Below are 13,756 nucleotides of genomic sequence, written 5' to 3'. Positions count from 1 at the left end.
TGATTCATAATGATTTGGAACATTTTTATAATGTTTGAAAACTGTTTATCATACCTTTTCACCATTTATCTAATTTTGAATGTTCTTATTCTTAACAGTTTTCTGTATATCCTGAACATCAGATCTTTATTGGAAAAATTGGCTGCAAAGATTTTTTTCCAATTAATTATTTCCCTTCTAATTTTTTTTTTTTAAGATAGACCAACCATTTTATTTTCATCTGATCGGTTCAGGAATGTTGATGGACAGCTCTTTTACATGGGCTTTGGAGGGGGTCTGGGGGCAGCACCTGCAGGTCTGAATCGGGGCGGGGGCGTCCGATCCTTCCGAGCCTCACGGGAGCGATTCCTCACTACCTTGCTGTGGATCGCGCAGCTCACACAGTAATGTAGTTTCACATACAGTTTGGGCAGCACATAGGAGTCGAAGACGCTGGCCTCGGAGATGTCCCTGACGGCCGCTGCTTCCACGATGTTGCGGATTACAAATTTCTTGATGGCCTTCTCCTTCGGCACGCAGCGGGCGCAGTTAGTGCAACGGATGGGCTGCACGTGGCCGGGGCCCTTCTTGGCGCGCCCGTTGTTCCTCCTCTTCTTGGTCATCTTGGAAGCCAGGAACCGAAAAAGGTTTCCCTTCTAATTTAAACTGATTTTGCTCAGAAATTTTTCTCTTTTGTGTTATCTTTGTTTCTATGTTTTTATCCAAAGTTGTCCATGTCATTTTCTATGACCTTGATTGGTGAACCACTTATCTTCTATCTATAATTATGAAAGCTATCTCTTCTCTGTTCACTATTTTGTTTATGCTACAACCTTTTGTAATTTGGTCTTCTGTCCGTTTGGAGTATATTGTGTTAGATGTGATAGATATTGGTTAAAACCTTATTTCTATCAAAATGTAATTTAATTATTTCCCTTGAGATTCTTGATCTTTTGTCATATGCTTAACAAACAGTTTGAGTTATGGTATGGCTAGACCACTTTCTTTCCCTTTTTTTTCATCAATTCTTTTGCTATTCTCGACCTTTTATTTTTCCAGATGCATTTTATTATTTCTAGCTCTATAAAATAATTTCTGGTAGTTTGATTGGTATGTCACTGAATAAATGAATTAGTTTGGGAAGAATTGTCATTTGTACTACATTGGTTCTGCCTACCCATGAGCAACTGATATTTTTCCATTTGTTTAGATATTATGTATTTGTGTGAAAAGTGTTTTGTTTGTGTTCACATAGTTCTTGAGTTTATCTTCTTAGGTATACTCCAAAGTATTTTACACTTTCTACCATTATTTTAAAGGCAATTTCTCTTTGTATCTCTTGCTACTGGACTTTATTGGCAATATGTAGAAATGTTGATGTTTCATGTAGGTTTATTTTATATACTGCAATTTGGATAAAGTTATTAGTTGTTTCAAATAGTTTTTTTACTTGATTCTTTAGGATTCTCTAAGTATACCATCATATCATCTGCAAAGAGTGATAGTTTGGTTTCCTCATTGCCTTTTCCAGGGGAGGGGAACCTGTAGCCTTGAGGTTATATGTGGTCTTCTAGGTCCTTGCATACAGTCTTTCGACTGGATCCAAGTTTTATAGAACAAATCCTTTTATTAAGGGGATTTCTTCTGTGAAGTTTGAATTCAGTCAAAAGGCCCCACTTGAGGACCTAGAGGGACACATGTGGCCTTGAGGCCACAGGTTCCCCAACTTCGGACTATTCTAATTCCTTCAATTTCTTTTTTCTTGTTTTCTTGTTATATTGTTATAGCATTTCTAGTATAGTATTGAACAATAGTGGTGATAGTGGGCATCTTTCCTTCACCCTTGATCTTATTGGGAAAGCTTCTATTTTATCCCCATTATAGCTAATGCTTATTGATGGTTTTGATAGACATTATTTATCAATTTAAGCAAAGCTCAATTTATTCCTGTTTTCTAGTTTTTTTAAATAAGAATACATGTTATATCAAAAGCTTTTTCTGCATCTATTGAGATAATCATATAATTTCTGTTGGTTCTATTTTTTGTATGGTCAATTACACTGACAGTTTTTCTAATATTGAACCAGCCCTGAATTCCTGGTATAAATCCCACCTTGTTGTAGTTTATGATCTTTGTGATATATTGCTGTAATCTGCTTGCTACTGTTTTATTTAAAATTTTTGCATCATTATTAATTAGGGAAATTGGTATATCGTTTTCTTTCTCTGTTTCTATTCTTCCTAGGTACAGCAACATATATGTGTTGTAAAAGGAATTTGGAAGGGCTCCTTCTTTGCCTGTTTTTTCCAAATAGTTTACATAATATTGGAATTAATTGTTCTTTAAATATTTGGTAGAATTCACTTGTGAATCCATCTGGCCCTGAAGATTTTTTTCTTCGTGAGTTCATATGATTTTTCATTCTATAAACTAACATAGAAATAATGATTCTTTAAAATAAATAATAAATTGATCTGTATATTAATTTAGGTAGTATTGTAATTTTTATTGCAATGATAGGTCCTTGTCATATTTGGATGTATATAGAAGATGATCTTGTATCATCAACTAACATATAAAAATATTACCCTTGCCAGAAATACTTGTGATTTAATAGGTACCAGGGAAATCAAAATTCCTTCAGCTTTAAGGACAAAAGAATTAGCTAGTTACAGTAGAGGTACTCTTCGAGTAGCATTTTAAGAATCTTAATGGGTGCAGAGAAGCAGCCCCAAATTCCTGTTTTCTTTGGGAATATTGCTCTATTTGGGTACCACTAGGCCTCTTCCCCTTACTAGTGGCAGGCAGATATTGAAGTGGCGGGCAGAAATCAAGAATAAGGTTAAGAATTCACTCAATTCTTCCAAGTTTTGCTCTCAGTTTCTTTTTTTTTTCTTTAGATGAATTTCAGGTTTTTTTTCTTTTTTTAATATTTTTTTTTATTTTTAGTTTACCACACATGGTTCTATATAATTTTGAGTTCCAGATTTTCTTCCCTCCCTCCCCCCTCCCTCCCCAAGACAGCATGGAATTTCATATAACTACCATGTATAACTTCTCATTGAATTAATTTATACACTAGTCAAGTTGTGGAGAAGAATTATGACCAATGGAATGAATCATGAGAAAGAAGCCACTGGCTTCAACCACTGGCTGGTTGAAATGTCAGTCATTATCAGGAGCCCCAGCTAATCCATTGTAACAACTCATTAAAACTATCACTTCCTGACCTGATGATTACCAGCTAAGCCAGCCAGTAACATTGGTGAAAAAAAGACCATGCTTCACTTGTATTTTGTTGTGCTCCATCATTATTCATGAATCTATATTAGCACCATCTCCCTACAATAGGATGCTGGATAGGGTAGCTTCATAAAGTCATGGAATCAAAGTGAAAAGGAAGCATAGAGGAAAATTAATTGAAACCATACCCAAATCATGAAATTCATCTGCAATATTTCAGACAATTGGTCATCCAGTCTCTGTTTGAAAATACTAATAGCAAGAACTTCAATATTCTCTAAGGCAGCCCATTTCATTTCTGGACAACTCTAATTGTTATGAAGTTTTTTCCTTATGTTGGACAGAAATCTAATATTCAGTAAATGGCATTCCTTTTGTATTTTTCTTTAACTGGGTGCTTTTTTTTACTTTCTGGACTCAAATGGAATATGTCTAATCAGTACTTAGCAAGAGCCTGGCACCTATTAGGTGCTTAAAAAATGCATGATACCATGGGAAGCATGCTGCCTCCAGGGTCAGAAGACATAGATTTAACTCCTGCCTCTCCCTCTCCATTGTCCTTTGGATAATCCACAAAGTTGATTCTTTGAAGATAGCAATCTACCAATATTTTCAACTGCACCAAGAAAACATCTGTTTAAAAGTTAGGATTTTTGCTGTTGTTGTTTAAAGATCCAATATACATATTATCACGATAAATTTACTACATGGAAGATCGTCTGTAGGTAAAATGATTACAATTGCGTATATACCCCCTCCAACTTAGCAAACCCCCTTCCCTTACTCTATGACAGCAACACAGTCACTGCTTCCAACTGATAGTGAAGGAGGATTTCATTCCTTACATACTTATTTCTTTATGTAGCACTTTTTGTAGTAACCAAAAAAATGGGAGTAGGGAGTAGATAACTATTGATCAGAAAATTACTAAAGACATCAAATCAAAAACACAGAGAAAATATGGGCAGAGTTATACGAACAGAGGCAAAGTGAAGTAAATGGAATCTGGAAAAGTACATTCACGGCAACTACAGAAATGTAAATGGAAAGAACTACAACAAGGACAGTTTAAACTGAATGCTGCATATAATTATAATGACAAAGCTTGGCCCTGAAGAAGTGCTATAAGAATCTGCTTCCTTCCTTTTCAGAGTATGGAGGTGAAACATAGCATATACTGTCACACTTGAATGATGTGTTGTTTGCTTTGGCTTGACTTTGCTTTTTCCTCTTTGCTATTCTTTGTTATAGAATACCTCTCAGAATGGGAAGGGAAATATTAGAGCATGGAGGAGTGGTAATATCAAGACATAAAAAAATTAACAATTAAGTTTGCTTTTTCTGTCTAAAAGCGATAAAAGCTCTGTACAAGTCCCCATTCTTTTCCACCTGTTCATTTCTGGATCCTTCTCATTGCCCATTTGCAGTTCTTATCTTAAATTTGTGTATATTCCCTTAACTTGATAGTATATCTCCTATCTCCCAAGATTTATATAGTGTGTTCTTCATTCCTGGAATGCATTCCCTCTTCACCACAGGTTCTAAGAATCCATGACTTCCTTGCCCTAGATGCCACCTCCTAGGACCTTAAAGTGTAAAGGACTATTCTTCAGAAGAAGCACTCCCAGTCCCTCTCCTCCTGGATTTCTTTCTCCTTACTCTATGATTCCCTATTGGTCTTACCGGTACCCATAAGCTCCAATCTTTTGCACTAGTTATGGCTCTTTAGATCCATAATGTAAGATATAGTTGGATAAGTTAGTACCTTCAAATTGTGGAAGGCCTTCTTTAAGGTTAAAATTCTGAACTTTATTCAGTAAGCCACAGGGAACACTAAAGATTTTTTTTCTGCAGAATAGTAACATGACCAGATTTGTTAATGAGAAAGAGATTCTGATATCAATATGAAAAATAGGTTAAGGGGAAGAGCAGGAGGAGAGCAGACTAGAACTACCTCCATATTTCTTTTGTTAACCATTAATCAGATCCCCTTCATGCAAGTTGGTCATTTTCTTCTAAATAAAGATGAGCATCAGATTGCTTTTTTTTCACCAATGACTCTCCTAGATCTTTGCCAATGGCTTCGGAGTGAGAAGGCAGATGGTCCAGCCTGCTCCTGCATCACTGTAAGGAAAAAGAAGGGAGAGCAAATAGACAAGTTGGCTCAGGACACAATGAAACTTTGCTCCTTGAAAGAAATCCCCAGAAAGCTCTATCCACTTATATTAGAACTGAATCCAGACCAGACAACTGGGCTTTGGTCACAACAAAGGACAAAGGAGAAAAAAATAGAAACTTAAAAGCTATATTATTTCATGCTCTTGATTGAGGAGACAGATTTCTTTTTTAGTAGGCAGCAGGTTGCCAATAAGAACAAATTGTTCTGTATTGTACTAATAGGGATGAGACAAATAGCTTGGATGAAACAAGCACAGGCTTTAAACTTTACCTGTAGTAGAACCATATCCAGACAGTCTCATTTTTTTCTATTTTTCTTTTTTAAAGACTTTAGGAAAATTCATTTTAAAAGCATCTCAACTTGATTCTTTTTGACATTTGTCAGCTAGTCTGAGAGAACACAAACTGCAGCCTCTTGGTTGGGACTAAACCAATAAAAATGAACAAACTTTAAGTGGCTATTATATGTAAAACATAGTGTGAAGCACAAGAATTGTTATACCTGCCCTCTAAGTGCTTATAGAATGGGGGTGGGGGGGAAAGGGCAGGGGGGAATACAATATCTACACAGAAAACTATAACGCAGAGCAAAATATAACAAGGACATGAAGTAAATTGTTGTACAGTGGAAAGCATGATGAACCTGAAATCAGGGGCCATTAGTTTGAATCAAAGCTCCAAGATATTGCTCTGTGTAACCATCTGAAAGTCAATTAACCACAATCTCCCCAATAGGCATAAGGCCTACCATTTCTACTATTTCTCTCACAGGGTTTTAGTGAGGAAAATACTTTGTAAACTTTGAAATTATCTTCTCACGATCCCCAGATTCCTTCAAGTCTCAGTTCAAATATCACCTTTTCCAGATAGCTTACCCTGATCCCCTAGTTGCGAGTGATCTTCCCCAATTACAGATACCTCAGACATATTGCAGGTTCAGTTCCAGACTACTACAACAAAGTGAATATTGTAATAAAGTGAGTCACATAAGTTTTTTTGGTTTCCCAGCGCATGTAAAAGTTATGTTCATGCTATTCTGTAGTCTATTAAAAAGTGTTCAGTAGCATTATGTCTTTCAAAAAGTATGTATGCAGTCCCTGCCCCCACTAACAACTGGTTCACCAAACTCAACCTAAAATTAGGTATCAGTTCTACTGAACTGGTGTGAACCATCTGAATCCCACCACTGACTTAGTTAAAAAGTACTATATTACTACAGGAAAAAAATACTGCTAGCCATCATCAGAGCCTTTAGTGAATCCTAATCTTTTTGCTGGTGGAGGGTCTTGCCTCAGCGTTGATGGCTGCTGACTGATGAGGGTGGTGGTTGCTGAAGCTTGGGCTGTTTGTTGCAATTTCTTAAAATAAGACAATGACGTTGGTTGTATCGATTGACTCTTCCTTCCACTTTAACACTTAGAGGCCATTGTAGGCTTATTTATTGTCATAATTTCAATATAATACTGTCTCAGGGATTGGGGAGGCCCAAAGAGAGGGATAAAAACAGGGAACTGCCACTTGATGGAGTAGTCAGAACATATACATGTGTCAACTAAGTCGTGCACAGTTCTTGGTGCCCCAAAACAATTAAAATAATAAGATCAAAGATCACTGGTCACAGATCACCATAACAAATATAATAATAATGAAAAAACTTGAAATATTGAAAGAATTATCAAAAAGTGACACAGAAACATGATGTGATCACATGCTGTTGGGAAAAAATGGTGATGATGATACAGGGTTGCCACAACATTCAATTTGTAAAAAGAAAAAAAAATCAGTATCTGAGAAGTACAATAAAGTGAAGCACAATAAAATGAGGCATGCCTGTACTTTCTATATATCTCTTATTTTTTTCTGTATTTGCTATTTCCCTCAATAGCGTGTAAGCTTTTTGCAGACAGGAATGGTTTCCTTTTCATCTTGTATCACCAGCATATTCAATAACAAATACTTGTTGAATTACTGAATGTATTAATATAAATTTGTGTTGTTTTATAATGCTCCCTCTGGGGATATATCCCCAACTTTCACTTAATTGGCAGTGTCGCATCCTTGAGGGTAGCTGCTACTTCTCTCCTTGGTGTTCTAAGGATAAGTTGGAGGGGCTTGGGTTTTCTAGTACTGTTGCTAATGAGTCCCCACTGGTCAGCAGTCAGATTTAATTAACTTTTAGAGAGGTGTTTTTATAAATTTTTGGCCTGTTGATCCAAGAACATACTCTCTTTCCTTTTTGATGAAGAAGTGTTATTCTTTCTCTTTCTATAGCTGGTTTAGGGTGAGATGTTAACATCCCCATAAAGACAGGTAACAGGAAATGTATCATTCACATTTATTTGGACAGTTGTTTATTTTCCTGTGCCAAGATTTTACATTAAGTCTAATATTGCATAGGGATTAATTTTTCTAACTGTGTTCTTCCCATTAAGTTTTGACTTCAGGATTTCAGTGTCTTAAAATACACAGCCTCAGCTTTCTCCTTGATAGATTTACACTAAATATATCTTTGCTGGAGAAGAACATCTTTGTAGGTATTGCCTTTACCCATTGGTTCAATTTTACCTTTGGATTCAAGCTCAAAGCATTTAGTCTTTATTCTTCCTTGCTGTGTTAAGAATGTTACACTTGTTAAGAATTTTATACTTGTCAAATCCAAATGGTATTCTGATATTGTTGGAGAAAAGTTCTACTAGACAGAGTAGCTGTTTAAAGTGTTTTTCATGGAGCCATATAACTTGATGTCATTCATGTATGTCAAGTGATTAATAAAATGTTGTTGTATGGCTTCCTCTTTGACTTGAAAGCCATAATCTATTCTATTCAAGAGCAATGATGATAATGGGGTTAATGGCAGGCAGAACCGGAACAATATTGGTAGGGATTGAACTGGTAATTTCATTGGCATATAAATGCCAGATGAAAAGAAAATTCTGCTTCCAATGCAAGTTGGTACCTCTTACTCAACATAAAATCCTAGAGTGTTTCCTAGTAGCAAGGAACAGCATATGTCTACCTAAGGAAAGGTAAGCCAAATCAGGGGAGAATGGTATAGGTCAAGCTTCCTCTGCAGATCAGAGTGGGATTGGGTCCATGAATAGCCCATGATAGAATTCTAGACTGGATGAAATAGGGAGATCTGGCCTTACCATCAAAAAAAAGGAATGGTCTACATGAGTCTGTCAAGCAACAAGTGTTTATTAAGGACTTACTATGCCCTAGCCAGTATGCAAAAAACTTGGGGGGAGGGAATAAAAAAGATAATAAAAAAGAAGATAGTGAGTTACACACACACACACACACACACACACACACACACACACACACACACACATACACACACTAGATGTTTTCTGGTTTAGACTGGATGACTTCTTATTGAGAACATTTTTTTTTGAGAAAATTTTAAAGGGAATTCTTGGTCATATATAGGTTGAAAGAGGAGGCCTCAGAGATATTTTCTGCTTTGAGATTCAGTGATTCTCTTTATATTGTGTGTTCCTGCTCCTTTCTTCCTACCCTTCCTTGTCTGAGACTTTGGGAAAAAAATAAATATTAAAAAATAAATAAATAATCAGCTGGCACAGTTACCATGTATGTTGATGTCAACATCCCTACAAAGACAGGTAACAGGAAAATACCCCTCCAGGGGGCCTATTCAGGGAGCTCAGCAGGTCCTCTCAGTAATTACTGTGGCCTAGTTAGTTCCTAGGAAAAGGGATGGGGGGGGGAGTAGGGGTAGGAAGGGGGGGGTTGATAAGTCCAGCTCTATGTCTTATGCTTTTTTTTTCCCTAATAGGTGAAGTTGAACCTAAAGCACTGCAATTTTAATCAAATCATTCCCATCTGCACATAGTGTCTTGTAGAAGTTGAAGATTTAAGTGTATGTTGTAGGGTTTGTTGAATTGTTCAATGGGGGAAAAAGGGGGGGTGGGGCGGAGAGATGGTAATTATGTTACACTTAAAGGTATTTCTGTTGGCAGGGAAGGATATGTTTTTTCTCCTTCCTCTTTTTCCATCTTCTGTACCACCTCCTCCCCCCAACTCTTTCTCTAGTTGGAGGGAATGATGATGTCAGACTGAGAAGGAACTGAATCCTGAGAGCAAAAGGCAGAGGTGATTTGGAAGGGAGAGAGGAAGAGAAAAAGGATGAAATTGCCTATAGAATGAAACATTCTGTAGAAAAATTTAATGCTTAGTGGGGGAAAAAGCACACCTCTTCCCCAAGATCAAACTGAAGCTAACTAAATATCGATATAGATATGTAAGTGTATATACACATGTATATGCATGTATATATTGTGCGTGTTTAAACATATAACTATAAACATATGTGTGCATACATTGATTTCTCATGCATGTATATATGCATGCATATGCATGTATACATATATTGTGTGTGCATGTATAAAATAACTAAATATGCATGCATGTATCTATTATTCATGTATACATAAATATATAACTATAAATATATACACTATGTATATACGTGTGTATATGTATGTTTGTGTGTGTGTCCCACCATATGAACAGAGTACCATGCTAACAAATGCGGAAAATAAAATGGGGGCAAAATAAGGACAGGGATGATATATACATGTATGTATAAACATGTGCTCAAATACATACATATATGCATGCGTACATACATTTATTTATTTAGACTCATAGATTGTAAGGTCACTTTCCAACTTTGAGTCTATATTCCCAGATAAATAGACAATTGTATGCACACATGATTTGCAAACCTGAAAGCTCTATACACATGTTAATTATTATGATTATATTATACATTCTATGATGCGAAGGACCTTCCAACTCTGACATTTTTGTCATATTATCCTGATGCTTCTTCCAATTTTGACATTCTCCACTTTTATGATTCTAGGCTCTAGAAGTGAAACAGATTTTATATTAGTAAGGGAAGCAGAAAAGAGTTTATACCTCTGCCTATAGAAAAAGTGACTAAAAAGTAAGGAACTTGATTCTTAATTAGTTATTAAACTTAATAGAAATTATGCTTCTAAATGTTATAGGAAGAGCACTGTGCTAAGTATTTTACAAAATCTCTTTTCACAGTCAAAGTAGCCTTTTGGCAAGGCTGTACTCTAATTTCAATCAGAGTACCAAGGCCCACATATCTGGAATCCTCTTTGAGAGTTGAATTCAGTCATTTTCCAAGCCACAGAAGAAAATTAACATCATCACCTGATGGTCTCAGGATGATATTGACCTAAAAATCAAGCCTTCCCTGATAAGCCACTTGTAGGTAGAATTTCTTTCAGTTTTTTTTTCCAAAAACCAGAACCACTCACAAAAGATGGAGAGACTGTTTTGCTGTATTCTTTGCATCTCCAGCATTTAACAAAATATCTGACCCATAGTGAGTACTTAATAAATGCTTGTTGATTATAGATTTACTACTGCCAAATGTGTTTTTTTTTTTTGGCTTTAGATGAATGGTTTTTTGTTTTTTTTTTTTTAAATGCAATTTATTTATTTAACATATTTGGTTTTCAGCATTGATTATCACAGCATTTTGAATTACAAATTTTCTCCCCATTTCTACCCTCCCCCCCACTCCAAGATGGCTTATATTCTGGTTGCCCTGTTCCCCAGTCAGCCCTCCCCTCTATCACCCCCCTCCCCTCTCATCTCCTTTTCCCTTCCTTTCTTGTAGGGCAAGATAAATTTCTACGCCACATTGCCTGTGTATCTTATTTTTTAGTTGCATACAAAAACTTTTTTTGTTTTTGAACATCTGATTTTAAAACTTTGAGTTCCAAATTCTCTTCCCTCTTCCCTTCCCACCCACCCTCCCTAAGAAGTTGAGCAATTCAACCTAGGCCACACATGTATTATTATGTATAACCCTTCCACAATACTCATGTTGTGAAAGGCTAACTACATTTTGCTCCTTCCCAACCCATCCCCCTTTATTGAATTTTCTCCCTTGACCCTGTCCCCTTTCCAAAGTGTTTGTTTTGATTACCTCCACCCCCATCTGCCCTCCCCTACATCATCCCCCCACCTTTTTTTTTTTTTTTATCTTCCTCCCTCTTCTTTCCTGTGGGGTAAGATACCCAACTGAGTATGTATGGTATTCCCCCTCAGGCCAAATCTGATGAGAGCAAGGTTCACTCATTCCCCCCTCACCTGCCCTCTCCCCTCCTCCCATAGAACTGCTTCCTCTTGCCACCTTTATGGGAGATAATCCACCCCATTCTATCTCTCCCTATCTCCCTCTCTCAGTATGTTACTCTCTCATCCCTTAATTTCTTTTTATTTCTTTTAGATATCTTCCCTTCATCTTCAACTCACCCTGTGTCTGCTCTCTCTCTTTTACATATATATATATATATATATATATATATATATATACACATACATACATATATAAACACATATACATATATACACATACATACACATACACATAGATATATACCTACATACACATTCACTTATATATACATAAACATATACATATATATATATACATACATATATACATATATATGCATATTCCCTTCAATTACCCTAATACTGAGGTCTCATGAATCATACTCATCATCTTTCCATGTAGGAATGTAAACAAAACAGTTCAACTTTAGTAAGTCCCTTGGAATTTCCGTTTCTTGATTACCTTTTCATGCTTCTCTTGATTCTTGTGTTTGAAAGTCAAATTTTCTATTCAGTTCTGGTCTTTTCACTGAGAAAGCTTGAAAGTCCTCTATTTTATTGAAAATCCATATTTTGCCTTGGAACATGATACTCAGTTTTTCTGGGTAGGTGATTCTAGGTTTTAATCCTAGCTCCATTGACCTCCGGAATATCGCATTCCAAGCCCTTCGATGTCTTAATGTAGAAGCTGCCAGATCTTGGATTATTCTGATTGGGTTTCCACAATACTCAAATTGTTTCTTTCTGGCTGCTTGCAGTATTTTCTCCTTGATCTGGGAGCTCTGGAATTTGGCAACAATATTCCTAGGAGATTTCTTTTTGGAATCTATTTGAGGAGGCGATCGATGGATTCTTTCAATTTCTATTTTGCCCTGTGGCTCTAGAATATCAGGGCAGTTCACCTTGATAATTTCTTGAAAGATGGTATCTAGGCTCTTTTTTTGATCATGGCTTTCAGGTAGTCCAATAATTTTTAAATTATCTCTCCTGGATCTATTTTCCAGGTCAGTGGTTTTTCCAAGGAGATATTTCACATTGTCTTCCATTTTTTCATTCCTCTGGTTCTGTTTTATAATATCCTGATTTCTCATCAAGTCACTAGCTTCTACTTGCTCCAATCTAATTTTTAAAGTAGTATTTTCTTCAGTGGTCTTTTGGACCTCCTTTTCCATTTGGCTAATTCTGCCTTTCAAGGCATTCTTCTCCTCATTGGCTTTTTGGAGCTCTTTTGCCATTTGAGTTAGTCTATTTTTTAAGGTGTTGTTTTCTTCAGTGTATTTTTCAGTATTTTTTGGGGTCTCCTTTAGCAAGTCATTGACTTGTTTTTCATGGTTTTCTTGCATCCTTCTCATTTCTCTTCCCAATTTTTCCTCTACTTCTCTAACTTGCTTTTCCAAATCCTTTTTGAGTTCTTCCATGGCCTGGGGCCAGTTCATGTTTTTCTTGGAGGCTTTGGTTGTAGGCTCTATGACTTTGTTGTCTTCGTTAGGCTGTATGTTTTGGTCTTCTTTGTCACCAAAGAAAGAATCCAACGTCTGAGACTGAATCTGGGCGCGTTTTCGCTGCCTGGCCATATTCCCAACCAACTAACTTGACCCTTGAGTTTTTCAGTGGGGTATGACTGCTTGTAGAATAACGAGTTCTATGTTCTACGTTTGGGGGGGAGGTGCCAGCTCTGTCAGAGCCGCACTCCTCCTTCCCCAAGGACCCCCAGTCCAGAATGGGCTTAGATCTTCAGCAGGCTGTTGCACTCCTGCTCTGATCCGCCACTTAATTCCTCCCACCAGGTGGGCCTGGAGCCGGAAGTAACAACAGCTGTAGCTGCCCCACCTCCGCTGCCCCCGTGGCTGGAAGCCGAACCGCGAACTCCTTCCACTCCCGCAGCTTTTCCCACTAACCTTCTCCGCAGTCTTTGGTGTTTGTGGGTCGAGGGGTCTGGTAACTCCCGCAGCTCACATATTCAGGGCGCTAGGGCCCCCTCCGCCCGGCTTCTGGTCTGGATCGTCCACGCCACTCAGGCTGGGCTCTGCTCCACTCCGTTCCCAGCTCCCAGCTCCGTGTGGAATAGACCTCACCCAGAGACCATCCAGGCTGTCCTGGGCTGGAGCCCTGCTTCCCTCTGCTGTTCTGTGGGTTCTGCCGTTCTAGAATTGGTTCAGAGCCATTTTT

General features: G+C 37.3%; 1 protein-coding gene across 1 annotated transcript; it reads right to left on the bottom strand.

The window, feature by feature from the left end:
- Positions 1–204: 204 nt before the first annotated feature.
- On the bottom strand, positions 205–619 carry LOC118843895 (40S ribosomal protein S26-like). Its single transcript, XM_036751681.1, has one exon. It carries the CDS (start codon positions 600–602, stop codon positions 255–257), a length of 348 nt encoding a protein of 115 aa, XP_036607576.1. The 5' UTR covers positions 603–619; the 3' UTR covers positions 205–254.
- Positions 620–13,756: the final 13,137 nt, after the last annotated feature.

The sequence above is a fragment of the Trichosurus vulpecula genome, chromosome 3 (assembly GCF_011100635.1).
Source record: "Trichosurus vulpecula isolate mTriVul1 chromosome 3, mTriVul1.pri, whole genome shotgun sequence".
In the NCBI taxonomy this organism is placed as follows: domain Eukaryota; kingdom Metazoa; phylum Chordata; class Mammalia; order Diprotodontia; family Phalangeridae; genus Trichosurus; species Trichosurus vulpecula.
The sequence above is the reverse complement of the archived record's forward strand: the minus strand, read 5'-3'. Positions and strand labels throughout refer to the sequence as shown.

Bases quoted from the DNA above. Each gene is read 5' to 3' on its own strand.
- LOC118843895 (XM_036751681.1), bottom strand. From the start codon at position 602: ATGACCAAGAAGAGGAGGAACAACGGGCGCGCCAAGAAGGGCCCCGGC.